Source organism: Squalius cephalus (assembly GCF_949319135.1).
Source record: "Squalius cephalus genome assembly, chromosome: 17".
In the NCBI taxonomy this organism is placed as follows: Eukaryota; Metazoa; Chordata; class Actinopteri; order Cypriniformes; family Leuciscidae; genus Squalius; species Squalius cephalus.
Genome location: NC_137138.1, coordinates 2,405,588 through 2,424,239, shown reverse-complemented (window position 1 = coordinate 2,424,239; position 18,652 = coordinate 2,405,588). Strand labels below are relative to the sequence as shown.

General features: G+C 35.7%; 2 protein-coding genes across 5 annotated transcripts in view; one reads left to right on the top strand and one right to left on the bottom strand.

The window, feature by feature from the left end:
- Window positions 1-3,815: 3,815 nt before the first annotated feature.
- cUnh18orf54 (chromosome Un C18orf54 homolog) lies at window positions 3,816-10,986 on the bottom strand. Of its 4 annotated transcripts, none has more exons than XM_079846901.1 (8): window positions 10,834-10,986; window positions 9,504-9,769; window positions 7,992-8,621; window positions 6,706-6,838; window positions 6,134-6,200; window positions 5,897-6,058; window positions 4,206-4,261; window positions 3,816-4,121 (listed from the first exon to the last, which is right to left on the bottom strand). In XM_079846901.1, exons 2-8 carry the CDS (start codon window positions 9,745-9,747, stop codon window positions 3,995-3,997), a joined length of 1,419 nt encoding a protein of 472 aa, XP_079703027.1. In that variant the 5' UTR covers window positions 9,748-9,769; window positions 10,834-10,986; the 3' UTR covers window positions 3,816-3,994. The 4 variants fall into 4 exon arrangements, with proteins under 4 accessions (XP_079703027.1, XP_079703026.1, XP_079703029.1 ...); XM_079846900.1 differs by having other exon boundaries at window positions 9,504-9,790; window positions 10,834-10,983; XM_079846903.1 differs by having other exon boundaries at window positions 5,897-6,051; window positions 10,834-10,983.
- A 71-nt stretch (window positions 10,987-11,057) lies between these two features.
- scarb2c (scavenger receptor class B, member 2c) overlaps window positions 11,058-18,652 on the top strand; it is an 18,753-nt gene continuing 11,158 nt past the window's right edge. The window contains exons 1-6 of the mRNA XM_079846899.1: window positions 11,058-11,930; window positions 13,050-13,207; window positions 14,879-15,023; window positions 15,206-15,394; window positions 17,419-17,510; window positions 17,619-17,738. Coding sequence (XP_079703025.1) covers window positions 11,808-11,930; window positions 13,050-13,207; window positions 14,879-15,023; window positions 15,206-15,394; window positions 17,419-17,510; window positions 17,619-17,738 — 827 coding nt within the window. The 5' untranslated portion in view covers window positions 11,058-11,807. The remainder of the gene's footprint in view (window positions 11,931-13,049; window positions 13,208-14,878; window positions 15,024-15,205; window positions 15,395-17,418; window positions 17,511-17,618; window positions 17,739-18,652) is intronic.

The following is an 18,652-nucleotide window of genomic DNA, read 5'->3' as shown; positions in this document are numbered from 1 at the left end:
CTTTCAGCTGGAAAGCTGTCAAGTATCCAGAAGAACACCATTTGATATCTGTCCACACACCCCAGCTGAAGAAAACACACAAAGAGGTTGCCTGATCAAATCAATTATTATTTTCAAGAAAATCCTCAATTTACTTATCTAGCTTAAACACTTAATGCAAGAATTGTTCATAATTTGAGTCCATTACCTTCCTACGTCAGACTCAATTGTAGTGTAGTCATATGAGTCTGATGATCCTGTGGACCGATCGATACAGTGAAGACGAATCCCATTGAGCGCTGTATCATCATCACGACCAACTGGGCTTTCCACCTTAAAACAACAACATTGAGACAATCTTCCAATTTGAAAGAGTTAACTAACCCAGCCCATAGTAACATTTATCTTCATGCTCTTTAGTATTACACAGACACTGTAAAAATCTTAAGCAGGTGCAGTTCCCTGGAGAAACCTGGAATTAAATGACAAACGGCAACTCCACAGTTTTGAACCTTTGAAGCGCTCATCCACCCCCATATTAGCAAAATAGAGTCAATGCCAAACTTACCTTCAGACTAAACCCTGCGGCGTACCTTCCAATTGGACACATGCTCTTATATCCCCACGATCCCCAATACATTCCGTTCGACACCGTCAGCTCAGATCTGTAAGGTCGGTCGATGTTCCGCTCAGAACCACCTTTTGCAGGCTGACCGCTCACATGCCCAATAATGGCTAGCAGTGAAAACATCATGGAAAAGAAGTGATGCATTGCTACAGCACTGGTCTGATTGAAAAATACTGATTGTTAGATTAATTTTCAGGTAGACTATCTGCAGCCTCAGCTATCAGTGATCAGGTGGAAACAGACGCCTCAACCCTTGTGATGTGAGAATGATCAAGCAGACACAGAGACTGTCTAGTACTATAGCATTCTCAAGTTTATTAAGAAAAAAGGCTCATATTTATACACAAGATTAAGCAAAATCATCCACGATGTCCATCCCATCCAATCATAGTACTCAAAGATCAACCCCTACCATATTTGGCATATTAAGAAATTATGTTTCATTAACAAATTTGGGAGGAGCACATTCAGATAATTAACCCTAATTAAACACGTGTGGAGTACATTCAGATAATCAACCCAATCAATGAGTTAAGAGGTGTATATATATACAGCAGATAATCACGCTTTGAGTCAAAGGAGGTGTCAACTCTGGGCTTGTTGTCTTTCACTTGGGGTTTATTTTCCTCAGCTCTTGGCTGCTAGGCATCGGGGGTTTAATGACGTATCAGTATCCAAAGAGGCAATCAACTCAGCAGTTTTTTATACTCCTGTTGTTTCCCACTGAAGTTAGGTTCTAATCTTTCCTTTTCATGTCCTTGAACTCCAGTAAATTCAACTAAGATGGCTGATTTCCTTTTAAGGTTTTAGAAGTAGAACCACAGTCCTTTGTGTCCTTGAGCACACACACGTGATCGTTTCTGCCTTCCTCCTATCCCTCATATACATCCAGAAAAAGAAGAGCGATGATAATAGAAAGCAGACAGGAAGAAAAGCATATTAACCATAGTGATTAGTTAGTAGGGTCATGGTAGTGGGTGAAATAAAAAAAAAAAAAAGTGTCCCCCGAGAAACTTTGCGTTCCCTCACAAAGATATTTGTGTTTTCACGCGAAACCTGTTTTGAGAGTTTCAGAGCTCTGCACGTTAATAGTGGAGCGTTTCATAGTGTTTGAACTTGGACTCAAATATAAAGAAATGCGGTCAGTAGGCGACTTAACTAAGTAAAGCTGGCAATACATTCACAGATTCAAACTTCCCGGATCAATATTCGTGAGATAAACGTTGTTAAAACACAACATAGACAATGAGCTCCAACCCAATTTTCCTCAAAATGAGCTTTATAATATAAATTTGTCTCTAAGCAGGCGTTTGAGAGACAAGTCCGAATAAGGGACGTTCAAATCTGTGAATATATAGACCAATTTCGAGCCGACGTTACAGTTACGTCACGACGTTAGCTGGTGGCAAAACAAAGGGAAAACTGCAGGCGGCCAATACAAACCAGCACAGATTCGGCTACATAGTAATGAGCTGAAAATATTATTATTATTATTAAATGTGTTGTTGGGTGCAAGAATCGACGGACTACAGGCTCCAATTTGAAATTTTATTGCTTAATGTTTTCTAATGCACATCGTTAAAATTTCACCGTAAAGTCACGACTCACACAGGAGTTTGTAGGCCGTAACCCCACTTACAGTTACAAAAATCACAGCAGTTATACCCTACACACACACACACACACACACACACACACACACACACACACAGCAGTTATACCCTACACAAGGTCTAAGCTACATCCTTGCTTCAGGTTGCAGTTTCTGATTGGCTAATAAATAGATAAACATAGTAATTTTCCACACATATACAGACAGACTGAAACACATCTCCACCGATTATGCCACTGACACTCGGACCCTGAAGTTAGGCACGTCGTGATCTTCCAGTTCTCCGATTTGGGTTGCTGAGCCCCAACGTGTCGAAGAAGTCAGTCAATCTCCAATAATGCCAGTGGTTCCTTAACCTGTAACCAAGACTAACACACACACCGACACACAGCTTTAACAACAGGAGAGTCGTCTCAAAACACAAGATAATGCGTTCTTTCTCTCAAGGAGAGCTACACTTTAGTCTAACTGGAAAGTAAGGCTTTAACAAAGAGATGGTCCCTTAAACTATTGGCTTCAATGACTCCTGTATGTTACCCTGGCTCTAGACATTAGGCTCCTTCTCTGTCTGCTTTCAAGTCTCTTTTAAAAACCTACCTGTTTTCTATATTCATTATTTTCCTCGGTTGGGTTTACTCATTTATATCTGAGTTCTGATTTCTATTTTAGTACTCCTGTTTTATGGTTACTCTTAGGTATGTTGCACTTAATTTTATTTGTTATGCATGTTACGTCTTCTTTTAATCTTGTTCTTCTGTGAGTAAAGCACTTTTGGTCATTTTAGGAGGGGGTCAGAACTGAACACTTGACTCTTCTTCTTTTGATAGGAATGGAGAAGAACCTCATTTTCATTCACCTATACTGTTTTAGCTAATATTATTGTAACTTTTAAATGTACAGATATTTGGAGAGAAAATAATCCCTTGGTAAAACAATAAACTTGGGTAAAGGTGAATGAAGGAGAGGAGAATTTCAGCCGCACGGTTGGACAGACTTGTGATATTTGACTGATCACAAGTTTATTACGCTTGACTGCACAGTGATATCTAGAAGAAATAACAGTTCCTATTTGGGAAATGGGAAATTGGTAAAGCACATTTAAGGGATTTTTTGTCTTATTCAACTTGGTTTAAAACAGACTTTGAAGTGACCCAAGAAAGAAGTTCTAGTCATTGAAGAGAACGTGATGTGATCTTTCTGCTGATTTACAAGAGTGGACTGACAGGAAATTAAAGTTGAGTCCTATTCTAAATGAAAGTCTAAGGTGCTCTTGTGAGGAGCAGGGGTTTATCAATGAAAGATATGGACCGACATGCTTCTTTTTTTACTTGGAACATAACAGTGTACAAGAAAGAAAAATGTATAGTTTGAAAACCAGTTATGGTCACAATACAAGTTATTTTAGAGAGTTATGGGAAAGCTTGATCTGTCAAAGTAAATTGGGGTAAAAGTGATGTTCTGTGGTGTGGTTTGGATTATAGTAGTCAGAGACTTCCAGGTAGATTAAAGTATTGGGTTAAAGTACTTGGGGGTATTTTTAGGAATATGAGAGACTAAATGATTGTGCATGTAAACACACTTTAGACAAACAATGATCAGGTCCAATTGCCAGTAAAAGCATGTTGCCTTTGAAACAGCTTTGCTTGATAGTTTATTTACACTTTCTATCTTTCATGAGGTTTTAGATACTGTGAAGCAGAAATCGCACATTTAAACAAATATGATCCATGAAGCGTCTTGTGTGTGTAGGAAAATAACAGTCTTTGATTTCTGATTCATAACTGCTTCTTGATATTCGCTGCAGGAGTGTGTTTACAATCTATCCCATCATCCTCTGCTCTGGCCTTCCTCTCGTTCATGTCGTCCACGAGTGTTTTCAGTCTGTCCAGGTGATGAAGAGCTCTGAGAAAACAGACAAAAGAACAACAATGAACAGCAACAGACGAGAGCAACGCTGCTTCACTGAGATCACATGACTCTCCTGACCTCTGTAACGACTCGTCGCTTCCCTGGGCAGTTTCTTCTGTTTCCTCCTGAGGATCCTTATGAAAAATACAAGCACAAAACAAAAATAACTTTTTAAAAATGAGACTGAAGGAATAATGCAGGAAAATTCGAAGGTTGCATATATATATATATATATAAACTTCACATGTCATGATTGGCTGGTCACATGACTTACGAGAACCAACGGTCGTCTACAACACCAAATGTTTGCTTTGTGTGAGGACATTTATTGTAAGACTTAAGAGGAATAGATTGCATGACATACTTCAATTATAGTTTTATGGCACTTTATTTTAGCGTAGCGGTATAAAACACACGTATGTTGAAAAGAGTAGCGTGAACATTCTGCGTAACATCTAATTTTGTGTTTCACAGAAGGAAAAATAAATCAGAAATTAAACTTGAGGTTCTAATGCATCTCTGAACTTGCATTGGAGCGCTTCAATATTATCGCCAATTTATGAATAAATTGCTTGTGTTTGTACATCATTTTGTATATTGTCTGCTAAATTAATAGATACAAATGATTCGCTTTTATACCATGTCTGCAATGGAAGAGACTGGAACGTCACATGACAAAACTAGATTTTTCCCACATTGTGAATTTTTTTTAAAATTCATGACAACATGATGCTATTCAGATTTTGTTTTATCAATTTTAATTTGTTCGTTCACTAAACGCAAAATGAAACATTCAGCCAATACATTTCCAATAAAGGCAACTACAGATTTCTTGTCCAGTTCGTAACACAATAAACTGATCTTTTATTTTAGTAGCTTTATATACATTATAGTTTTATATGACACTTAAATTCACCACGAAATCAAAATGTATCGAAATCAAGAACCTTTATTAATTTTTTTATGGAATAATTTCAGAATAACTTCCTCCCTCTTGCAGCATCTTTTCTCTTCTCTGATGATGAGGGCGGGGCTATAACCTGTCACTCACATGAGATCCACCAATAGCAAACCACAACCATCCAATCAATTCTCCACAGACAAAATCAAGCCCCACCCACATTTGTTCTTGTTCCAGAAGCGTTTCACTGGGATATATACGGCACAATAGAGGAAGAAAAGACGAGCACAACTTCCCTTTAATGACGTGAAGAATACTTTTTATGTTTCTGATGGCACAATCATCATACAAAGCAAAGGGTAACACTTTGCAATAAGGTTCATTAGTTAACATTAGATAACTACATTAGTTAGCATGAACTAATAATGACCTGCACCTATACAGCATTTATTCAACTTTGTTAAAAGTTAACTTCAACATTTATTAATAATATTTTATTAAAATCATGGTAACATTAGTTAATGCACTGCGAACTAACATGAACAAACAATGAAGAGCTTTATTTTTTATTAGCTAATATTAACAAATACAGTAACAAAAGTATTGCTTTTGGCAAGTTCATGTTAGTTAATACATTTACTAATGTTGACTAATGAACCTTACTGTAAAGTGTTACCAAACAAAGATGACTAGGATAAAGTTTAAGAAGCTTGTACATAGACCTCAAAACTCAACAACACAAACCTCAAGAACGGTGACAATAAACAATGTGAAAAGATGAGCTTTTCAGGAAAAGATCACAACAAATAATGACAAAACAAGAGCAAAAGTTAAATGAGGTGATGTTTCTTGTCCTGGTTTACTGTACCGGCTCCAGTGTCTCTCTCTCCAGTGTTCGGGCTTCACTGGACGCGTGTGATTGGCTGGTGTTGTGCTGGACGGCCTGTAGGCGGAACAGCATGTGTTTGAGCGCCTCCACTGGACCAGGGTGTTTTCTGCTGCTGTATCCTGATGAACAGGAGCCTGCAGACTAACACACACTATCAGTACAGATGTACACTAAACAGCACTGAGTTTCAATCATAATGACCGTCACATACTGTACCTTGCTCCTCTGAAGCTCTTCAGGCGGTTGTGGTTCATCAGCGCCACCCACTGGTACTGGAGATTTACTACAGATCATGGGACATGCTTTACATTTATGCATTAAGTAGATGCTTTATTTTTAGTCATGCATTCACTGGGAATCGAACCAATGACCAACATTGTTGAATTACAGGAACACATTTTTATTTTGGGTTAAAAAAAATCAAAGATAGCTGTTTGAAATGGCATTATATATATATATATATACTGTATATATATATATATATATTATATATATGTGTGTGTGTGTGTGTGTGTGTGTAGGTGTGAAGAAATATGTGACACAGAATGCAGTACACAATAAACAATAGTGTGTTGTTATTGTTGTCACGTGACCTCATTACGTTAGATGAAAAATAAGTTTAAACAGTGTACTGTATATTTCATACTATTTTCTTGAAGAACTGTTGTAGTCTGCCATACTGAACACACCGTATGATTGATAGGTGTCATTTTCCCCTTTCATTTGAAGATGATCACATTGTTTTACTAATAAATGAATAATGCGATTAAACGTGAGAACTCCCTCACAAGGCCACGGGTGGATTGTCCCAGGATCGATCAGCGTCCAGCGACTCCGTCTCTCCTGAAGTGTTGTGTTCCTTCAGCGGCTCACAGAGACCAAGAGGAGGAGTGTTTAACATCAGAGACACAATCTGATCATCTACACAGAGACCAAGAGGAGGAGTGTTTAACATCAGACACACAATCTGATCATCTACACAGAGACCAAGAGGAGGAGTGTTTAACATCAGAGACACAATCTGATCATCTACACAGAGACCAAGAGGAGAAGCGCTTAACATCAGAGACACAATCTGATCATCTACACAGAGACAAACACAACAGACCAGTCACGGTTTCATCTGGAATGACATGTTATCATTCACTAAAACATAACAAATATTATTGAAAAACGTAGGCCTACACTTATTTCATTTCATCTAGTTACCAAGGCAACATTTCATTTAGTAAGTACTAAAATTACTTGTATTAAACTGAAATAAAAATAATAAAAAACAAAATAGAAATAGCTAATAAAAATTACAAAAACACATCATGGAAATATAAAAAAATTAAAAGTTAATTAATTAAAAATATTAAAAATAATAATATTAACTAACTAATTAAAAATATTAATAAATACCATATTAGTATCAGTGTTATTCTAGTTTTTATTTGAGTTTTATTAATATTTTGAACTAGTTTTTTACATTTTAATTTAGTTTAATTTTTAGTCATTTCATTATATGCTTTTTAATATTGCTATTTAGATTTACTTTATTTCTATTTTATTTTTTTTCCCAGTTAATAATTTTAGTACTTCAACTTATTTCAGTTTATTGCCAAGGCAAAATTTCTAATGTACTAATATTTAGTTTTATTTCAGCTTTATTTCAATTAACAGAAATGTTTTTAATAGTTTTAGTTAATACAGCTGATTAATATATTAATGATAGTAAAATAACACTGCATGAATGGTAATTTAATAGTCATAATTGGTGAAATATCCCAGTAGTGATATTCTAGTATCATTGAGATAGTATTACAGTTTTTATTAATATTTTGAATATATATATATATATATATATATTTATATATATTTCCAATTTAATTTAATTCAAGTTTTAGTCATTTATGTGTATATTGTTATGTTTTTTTAATTCACATTTATTTTAGTTGTACTTATTTTAAATGAAAATTAGTGACAGATGCTGCTTTGGCAACTACCTGAAATACAATAAGTTTTTTTTAATAAATATTAGTTTTATTTGAATTCCCAATTGTTTTCTGATTTCAGTTGTGGTTTGAGTTACCATACGGGTGTCCTTTAGTGCTGGCCTGCGTGTCGTGACTGGACTCTTCCAGTTCTCTGACCCATGAAGGAACAGCGCGAGGTCGATCGCTCTGCTGCCCGTCTGACGGTTCCTCACACTGTCTGAGCCACAGCGGATACTTCAGGTCAGGAACGCTGGTCATCCCAGAAAAATCCATCTCAGATTTCTGGTTGGTCATCCAGCGCGGGAGACACGTGGATCTGGGCGTGTCCGGTGGATGCGTCTGATTGGGTAGCAGGACATTAGGGGGAGGAGCCTGACGATGTGATCGCAAGCCGCCCATCAGTAAATCGTCCACAGGGATAGATTCCCTACTCGCTGGCGGAGCGGGTCGGCGTGAGGAGCGTTTCTGAGACCGGGAGCTGAAGCTCATTCCTGACGGAAAGCTGGATCCTGACCGGGAGAGGAGGGCGGATGTGCGGGTCAATCCTGACGGAAAGCTCGACCCTGACCGGGAGAGGAGGGCGGAGGTGCGGGTCACGGGGAGAGAGCCGTCGTTTGGGAGAGCCAAGAGGTCGTCGGTCGTCACACTGAGCCGGTCCGAGTCTCTCTTCCGGACGGGAATGTTCAGGAAGTTCAGCTCTCCATCCGTCAAACTCGTCTTCAGTACTGCACATGTCAATCAAAGCAAAGTAAAACACAAGACGTGTAATAAACGTAATAAAACAATTGAAATACACTTTCGCTAATAAAAAATAAATAAATAATTAAACCTAACAAATTAGAAATGCTGACTTGGCAATTAACTGAAATAAAATGAGTTTAAGTTAAAGTTAAAAATTTACTAAAACTAAAATTTAAATAAAGATTAATAAAAACTGCAATTAAAACGGAAAATATATTTAAAAAAATAAAATAAATAAACTACTATTATAAAACTACTTTTATATATATAACTTAAACTAAATTAATTAGAAATGTTGACTTTCCAAACTACTAAAAAAGTAAAGTAGGTTATTAATACTAAAATTCCTGCAACTAAAATTTAAATAAAAATGTATAAAAAAATATATAATTAAAACCAAATAAACAAAAAATAAATAGATAAAAGACAAAAACACAACAAAATTACTAAAACCTAAACTTAAACCTAAAATGACAATAAAAATGGAAAATTTAAAAATAAAAAACTACATCAAAATGTTAATAAATAAAAATAATATAGTATTAATAAATAATAAATAGAACATTAATGATACTAAAATAACACTGTGATGAAATACAATTTTGTCACATCTGTCTGTGATGATTGAGCTTATGTTGCATATAAATTTTTTTATTTTTTTATTTAATATGGACATAGCAATAACATTGGACGAACCAGATGCATTGTTTAAAGTGTTATAGCACATGTGCTAATTTTCAACACCTGTCCATAGGGGCTTTTACAACAGATAAAACACATTGTTAAACAAAACAAGATTAAAAAAAAAAAAATGATTCATTAACATATGAATTAGCTTGTGATGTGATGAAATGCTTCTCCTTCACCATCTCTGTTCCTGGCATGAGGTTTTGCGAGTGGTTTGGGCAGCTCCAGCGTCCCGGTTGACGTCCCAGAGTCCCGCAGACTCCTCTGGAAGTCACAGATGTACGCGTCGAGCGCCTCTGAGGCAGAAGTGTAGTGTTTGTCCTTGTATCTGATGGTGGCGACGGGCTCTGGATGGACCGAGCTGCACAGGCGTCCGGATGCGGCCAGCAGTGACGACACACTCGACTCAGGGGACGCCATCATCACACACTCCACTCATAGCACTCTGCGAAAACACATCAAACATCTGTATTAGAAAACAAACATTCAGTTTTGCATTTTATAATTCAGGGCTCTCGCAGCTTTTGACCAATGAATGTTTGTATGTATACAAGTTGCATGACATTTTTAACTATGAAAACACAGTGTAAATAATGTAAAAAAAAAAAAAAAAAAATAGTAGTAAAAAATAAGATCAGTCTAAATAAATACATTTATTTAACTACATTAAAAAGTTAATTAAAATTAATATAAAAATAATATATAAATAAACATAATTAGTGCTGTCAAATCAATAAATCACACCTAACATAAAAGTTTGTAAATATGTGTGTGTATATATACAAATACATACACACACACACACACACATACATACATACATATCACACAAATACATACGTATACATACACACACACACATACATACATATATATATATATATATATATATATATATATATATATATATACACACACACACACATATATATATACACACACAAACATATTTATATATACATGTATATATATATATATATATATATATATATATATATATATCACACAAATACATACACACACACACACACACACACACATACATATACACACACATACATACACACACACACACACACACACACACACACACACACACACATACATACATACATACATACATACATACATACATCACACACACACACACACACACACACACACACACACACACACACTTCCATCTAACAGAACAGTACTAAAGTAGAAAAACAGGAGTTGTTTGACAGGAGTTTCAGGGTTTTTTTGTTTTGTTTTTTTTTTTGTTTTTTTTTGGGGGGGGGGGGGGGGGGGGGTTCTGTTGGATAATTTCTGATGGAAAAAATCTCATGCGGTTTATTGCTATATTAATACTTCATTGCTAAATTAATTTAGTAGTTAGTTTGACGATCATTGAGTTTGAGAAATAAAGACAATCTGATTTTAGAGTCGACTGAGAATGTTTGGAATCCGTTTAAACCGGTTTAAACTTTCACTTTCCTACATCAGAAAACAGAAACAGAAACTCACCAGACGAATCCACTGCAGATCACGAACAGAAAACGAAAGTAAGAATAAATTGAATAAAAACTGATCAGAAGAAAACGTCTGAACATGCAACAGAAAACTGAAATCACTCAGACAACCGCCAGCGGCACTGCGCATGCGCACTAGATCACGTGACCTTCATGTGGAGGTTCTTTGCAGGTTCTTTGCGCGCTAGCTACTCCACTCAGACGAGTTCTGAGCGAGCTGCGCATGCGTATTGGGTCATATGACCTTTCCTCGAGATGCTCTATCCTCATTAGCTGCTCCACTCAAATTATAGGATTGATAGGATAGCGATGATAATGGGAAAAGTTGTTGATTTATGTCACAGTTCTCCGCATGAATCGGGTTAATATGGAGGTCAATCGAATCACAGGGAGTAATACGTTATAAAAATGCCTGACTCACGAGTGGGCGGTGGTTCTTTCATTTCTCGCTAGAAATATAATAAGGAGGAAGTAATGTAAACTTTAATAAAAGTTTCTCGAAATGGGCGACCCGGAAGTTGCCGCTAGTTGGTTAAATGCACTGGTTCTAAATAGTTTTACTGTTTTAATTCACCACTGTATATAGTCAGTTAACGTATATTATTGAAGTGTGATTTAATGCGGTCACGTGATACCTGATATATTACTCAGATTAGACAGCATAAAGATTACACGTATTTTTGTTGAGATTTAAATAGCGTTTTCTTTTATATGTTGTATAATAACATTTTCAAGTAATATTTTTAAATTATCATACTTTACAGATTACATATTTCTCTATTAAGACAAAAAAGTCGTCGTGAGGATCTGTGTATTGAGCCAGCGAGCGCCCCCTGCAGGAACACAGAGCCGTGTCTCGTTAGAAACTGCGGTTTTCCGCTCAATGTGTGTTCTTGACACATGTAAACACTCTCAGCGCTGTCTCTCCGTCCTTCTCTCCGAACCGAACCGAACCGAGCTGAGCTGATCATGCGGCTCCGGGCCTGCTGTGTTTACAGCACTGGAGTGATCTGTATTCTGCTGTTAATCGCCGGGATCGCGATGGTTTTGTCGGAAGTCTTTCAGAAGCTCTTAAACAACAGAATAAAGGAGGTCAGTGAGTGTGTGTGTATGTGTTTGTGTGTTGTTCATATGTTTCTATCACGTGCATGCTGTTTTTCTTATAGATACTGTGACAAAAAATAAATATAGTAGAGATATGTTTTATATAAATCAAACAATATGATATAGAATGTAATATGTATATTATATAAACTAAACATTATTGTTATTTTATTATATTATATAAATCAATCATTATTATTATTAGTAGTAGTATTAGTAGTATGATTTTCTCCTCACATAATATTATGACAATATATTATAATACTATATATAATACTTTATTACATTTTATCATAGTATATTTCTAATATTAGTATATTGTAATATAATATGTAATATATTTAGAATATGTACTATGATTATTGTGGAAATATTGAAAAATTGTGATTGTAGTTTTCTCCACATATAATATTATGAAAATATCTTAAAGTATAATATATAATAAAATAATTTATTATATTATTATATCATAATGTATTGTATAATAATACTATATAATATAAATCAAACATAATATTATGTAATATATATTATAATATCATATATTTTGTTGTTAGTATTATTAGTATTAGTATTATGATTTTCTCCTCAGTCCTCACATAATATTATGAAAATATGCTATAATATATAATAATTTTATTATATTATAATATCATAGTGTATTGTATAATAATATTATATTATATAAATCAAACATAATATGATGTAATATATATATATATATATATATATATATATATATTATTATTATTATTATGTAGTATGATTTTCTCCTCGCATTATAATATTATATCCTAAATTATACTTTATTATTTTTTCTAGCATTACTATGAAATTTCATTCCATAATATCATGGTATTGAATTAATATCATATGCCATTTGATGAAGGAGAGAAATGACATCATAACATGTCCAGAATTTCTTTTTGTTTACACAAAATTGTATAAATGTGCACTTTGAAAGTTTGAGTTGTATATGATCTAAAAATATATGATATTATGAAGAATTAAGAAGCTTCACGTGTTTCTCTTCCTTAATGATTCGAGGAACCATGAGTAACTTTGGTTTTGAATAAATTTCTACCCACAATTCACTTTCCCTTACAGCAAATCATTCTGGAAAATGGAACAGAAGCGTTTTCGGTGTGGCAAAACCCGCCGCCGCCGGTTTACATGCAGTTTTACTTCTTTAACCTGACCAATCCAGCAGAGGTTCTGAACGGAGACAAACCCTCGGTCATTCAGATCGGCCCGTACACGTACAGGTGAGCCATAACACACTGTGCCGGTCAAAAGACTGGAGTAATTATGATTTTATTAATGCTATTGAAGTCTCTTCTGCTCACCAAGGCTGCGGATGGATGGATGATTGATGGATGGATGATTGATGGATGGATGGATGGATGGATGATTGATGGATGGATGGATGGATGGATGGATGATTGATGGATGGATGGATGGATGGATGGATGATTGATTGATTGATTGATAGATGGAAGATTGATGGATGATGGATGGGTGGATGGATGATTGATTGATGGATGGATGATTGATTGATAGATGGAAGATTGATGGATGATGGATGGGTGGATGGATGATTGATTGATGGATGGATGATTGATTGATAGATGGAAGATTGATGGATGATGGATGGGTGGATGGATGATTGATTGATGGATGGATGATTGATGGATGGAAGATTGATGGATGGATGGATGATTGATGGATGATTGATTGATGGATGGAAGATGGATGGATATTAATGCTATTGAAGTCTCTTCTGCTCACCAAGGCTGCGGATGGATGGATGATTGATGGATGGATGATTGATGGATGGATGGATGGATGGATGGATGGATGATTGATGGATGGATGGATGGATGGATGGATGGATGATTGATGGATAGATGGATGGATGGATGGATGGATGATTGATTGATTGATTGATAGATGGAAGATTGATGGATGATGGATGGGTGGATGGATGGATGGATGGAAGATTGATGGATGGATGATTGATGGATGGATGGATGGATGGATGGATGGATGGATGGATGGATGGATGGATGGATGATTGATGGATGGATGGATGGATGATTGATGGATGGATGGATGGATGGATGGATGGATGATTGATTGATTGATAGATGGAAGATTGATGGATGATGGATGGGTGGATGGATGGATGGATGGATGGAAGATTGATGGATGGATGGATGATTGATTGATGGATGGATGGATGGATGGATGGATGATTGATTGATGGATGGAAGATTGATGGATGGATGATTGATGGATGGATGGAAGATTGATGGATGGATGATTGATGGATGGAAGATTGATGGATGGATGGATGATTGATGGATGATTGATTGATGGATGGAAGATTGATGGATGGATGATTGATGGATGGATGATTGATTGATGGATGGAAGATTGATGGATGGATGGGTGGATGGATGGATGATTGATTGATGGATGATTGATTGATTTGGCTCTCTTCTGCTCACCAAAGCTGCATTTATTTGATCAAAAATACAGTAAAATGTGAAATATTATTCCAATGTAAAATATGTGAATATATAGTAAAATGAAATTTATTCCTGTGGTCAAAGCTGAATTTTCAGCATCATTACTCCAGTCTTCAGTGTCACATGATCCTTCACAAATCATTCTAATATAATGATTTGATGTTGTGTTTTTTCTTCTTCTTCTTCTTCTTTTTTGCTGTGTTTCCAGCTTTTTCTTACACAAGTTTGGTGACACATCAAAAAAAGTTCCTAAAAACCGTTAAACGGCCAGCGCCCACATGTCAACAGCTTCAGATCTTATCTGAATCACATGATCTGTTGTTGAAAAGCAGCTCAGCTTCAACACACTGTTGTTTTCATAAGTCAATAAGAGCCAGATCTGAAAACTTGAATTTCCTCTTTCAGGGAGTATCGGCCGAAAGAGGATGTGAAATTCATGGATAACGGAACCAGAGTTGAAGCTGTCAATCCAAAAACGTACGTGTTCGAGCCTGACATGTCACGCGGCTCCGAGGACGACCTCGTCCGGACGGTCAACATCCCCGCTGTGGTGAGATTGTGAACTCTGACATATTAAAACCACAAAAATTAGAGTTTGACGTGTGAATCTGACATTTCAGCCCAAAGTCAAAATAACAGTAATAAATTATATTTTGCATAAAGAAATGACGTCGGAGATGAGCTAATTCTCTCTGTCTGTGTGTGTGTGTGTGTGTGTGTGTTTGACCTCAGACCGTGATGGAGACATTCAAAGACAGCTTAGTCAGACGATTGATCGTTGACCTGATGATCTCCAAAGGCGTGGGTGTGTTCGAGACGTTCAGGGTCGGCGCCCTGCTGTGGGGTTACGAAGACCCGTTTCTCAAAGACCTCAAAATCTTTAAGCCTGATCTGGAAGACCACTTCGGACTTTTCTACAAGGTTAGTGGTGTTTGCAGTGTTGTGACCACAGGCTGTAAACAAAATATGACAAGTAGTGTGCGTGACGTCACCTGTAGTGTTTCTGAAGAGCATTTTTGAAGCCAAAAGTGGGCGGAGCCGGCCGTCGCCATCTTGGCCGCGTGTCACTCGCGGATAACAGAAAATGTGCAGAGGCGGATTAGCTGAGGTGACGTGACGTTAACAGACAGCAGACAAACGGCTAGCAGTGACATCAGCGGCAATCCACCTGTCAATCAAGTGGCCACGCCCTTAATTATGCAGAACTTCAAGGCTTAATAAAATTTTAATGGATTTTACCCCCTCACAGTTTTCATGAAGGGCAAAATTATCTAAAACCAAAATACCTTTTTGCACCAGGCTGTAAACATGTAAGGTTGGTCATTTTAACATGGGGGTTTATGGGATTGACTCTCTTCTGCAGCCGGTCTCTACTGGCCGTCCATGAACTGCAGTTTAAGTCTCTTCAGTGTTGATTCAAGAGAGAGAGCTTGTTGAAACCTCTAACACTAATGCTAAAGTTCAGTCAGTGTCTGAAAGACCGGAATGGTTCCTCAAATCACGTGTTTTGATGATTTGTAAATCACCATTTGAGGATTTTAGCAGTTTAGTAACTGTCCCTCCTTGGTTGATTATACACTGTTTTATGCTTGTCTTTCATATGTTTGATTTTAGGTTTAACACTGCTGTTCTAAAGGTCTTTTATTCAGCAAGGACACATTAAATTGATCAAAAGTGACATTTATTGTGTTACAAAAGATTCTATTTCAATCAAATAAATGCTGTTCTTTTGAACTTTTGAACTGAAAAGGATATATCACAGTTACAACATCCATCCATGTTTCTACCCAAAACTTGCAAATTTAATTGGAATATCACATAAAACATTTGTGAATAAAGCATCATTTCCATCCCTTGTGTTCAAGAGAACAAAATCGTCACTTCCTGAGAAATTGGTGTAAAATATCAGTAATAAACTGTAAGTTTCTTCAGTCGGCTGTTTTTCCCTCCATCATAAACGAGTGTGTCTCAGAGCGTCAGACGAAACACAGTAAACGCTGTCATGTTCTCTAGCGTTCGGATGCTGGTGTGTGTGAACACACTCGTGTGAGACGCTTCTGGAGGGAATTAAACCAAATCATTCTGATCACACACTTTGACTTTCAGAAACACCAAACCAACATTTGAGATGCTGTGATACCATTGGTCCACTGGTTAAAATGTATTAAATCCTAAAAATGTATAATTAAAACAAATAAATCAAAATAAAACACTTAGTAAAAATTTATAAAAGTGTAAAATTAAAATAAAAAATGTTAAAATAAAATGCACCAAAAATAAAAACACAAAAAATGTATGAAATCATAAAAATGCATAAAACCTAAAAAGCAAAAATGTAATAAAATGACAAAAGCACATAATGAAGTAACCAAATTATGAAAACCAAAAATATAAATATAAAAGCTTCAACATATGAAAATAACTATGCATCATGATTACAATAAACTATAATAAAAACTAAAATAGCTAGCTATTTTTCCATTCAAAATTCACGCGAGTTTCCCAAAGTGCACATAAAAATAGATGGATGGAAACATAGTTATTGATAATAATCATAAATGTTTATAAGCATCAAATCCTCATATGATAATGATTTGTGAAGGATCATGTGACACTGAAGACTGGAGTAATGATGCTGAAAATTCAGCTTTGATCACTGGAATAAATTACACTTTATATAACTATAAAAAACACTTTATTTTGATCAAATAAATGCAACCTTGGTGAGGAGAAGAGACTTTTGAAAATCTTACTGACCCCAAACTTTTTTGTGCATTATGTTTCTCTTATATATTGGCATCTGGATCAGTTATTAAAGTTCCCATATAGGTGGATATAGCTAATATTATTAATGCAACTGTACATGTTCCTCGGTTTGTTTAGTACATCTGTTAACTGTGTTTCTCTTCATGTCTTTCATTCTCATGTCATTGATTGTGTTTCAGAAAAATGGCACAGATGACGGAGATTATGTGTTCTTCACGGGGAGGCAGAATTATCAGGACTTTGCTCGTATAAGCGAGTGGAACGGACAGAGGTAAAATCAGCAGAAAACTGAAGATTCATGAATGGATTTCAAACGAGCTGCACAATCAGCATGTGCTCAGAGAAGATTGAGTTATGGATTATTTGCTCTGTTTGTCAGTGCGTTAAAGTGGTGGAGTTCAGACGAGTGCAACATGATCAACGGCACCGACGGAGCCTCTTTCCATCCGATCATCACAAAAACTGAGAAACTCTATATATTCTCCTCTGATCTGTGCAGGTGAGACCATTCATACACACTGATTTGAAAGTTATTAAAAATTACTTTTATTCATCAAGGACGCATTAAACTGATCAAAAGTGACAGTAAAGACATTTATAATGTTACAAAAGATTCTATTTCAAATAATTGCTGCTCTTTTGAACTTTCTATTCATCAAAGAATCCTGAAAAATAAAATGTATCACAGTTTAAACAAAAATATGAACTGTTTTCAACACTGATAATAATCATAAATGTTAATGAGCATCAAATCCTCATATTAGAGTGATTTGTGAAGGATCATGTGACACTGAAGACTGGAGTAATGATGCTGAACATTCAGCTTTGATCACAGGAATAAATTACACTTTACTATATATTCACATAGAAAACAGATTATTTACATTATAATAATATTTCACAATTTTTTATCAAATAAATGTGCAGAAGAGACTTCTTTCATAAACCTTTAAAAAAAAAAAACGATCCCAAACGTTAGAACGTTATAATAAATAATAATACTAATAATAAATGTTGTATGTATGTATAATCTTAATATTTGATATATGGTTAATATAATATGATGAATATTAATGCATTTATTGACTTATTAAAACTATTTAATCATATTAATTTGCCAAATCATGAATAAAAACAGACATATGAAATTATAGTAATTTTTGATTGTAAGTTTTCTAGAAGTCATTAATAATATTTGCTGAGCTACTGATTTAAAGTGTAGTTTAGAAAGGCTCTTATTGATTCAGTATTGATCACATTGGGTCTGAACGTGTGACTTGTTACACGGGTTAATCTGAAACATCAGAGAAGGTTTAAGTGTGTTTTCATCGGGTCACGTGTGTATAGGTCAGATGTGGCCTGAATCAGAGTCAGCTGATCACATGAAACACTACTCAGCAGTTCTGAAGTGAT

Excerpts from the sequence above, each read along its gene's own strand:
- cUnh18orf54 (XM_079846901.1), bottom strand. The coding sequence starts at position 9,747 with ATGATGGCGTCCCCTGAGTCGAGTGTGTCGTCACTGCTGGCCGCATCC. Across the intron at positions 4,262-5,896 it reads AGAGAGAGACACTGGAGCCG|GATCCTCAGGAGGAAACAGA; the intron begins GTACAGTAAACC and ends ATTTTTCATAAG. Across the intron at positions 4,122-4,205 it reads AGCGACGAGTCGTTACAGAG|AGCTCTTCATCACCTGGACA; the intron begins GTCAGGAGAGTC and ends CTGTTTTCTCAG.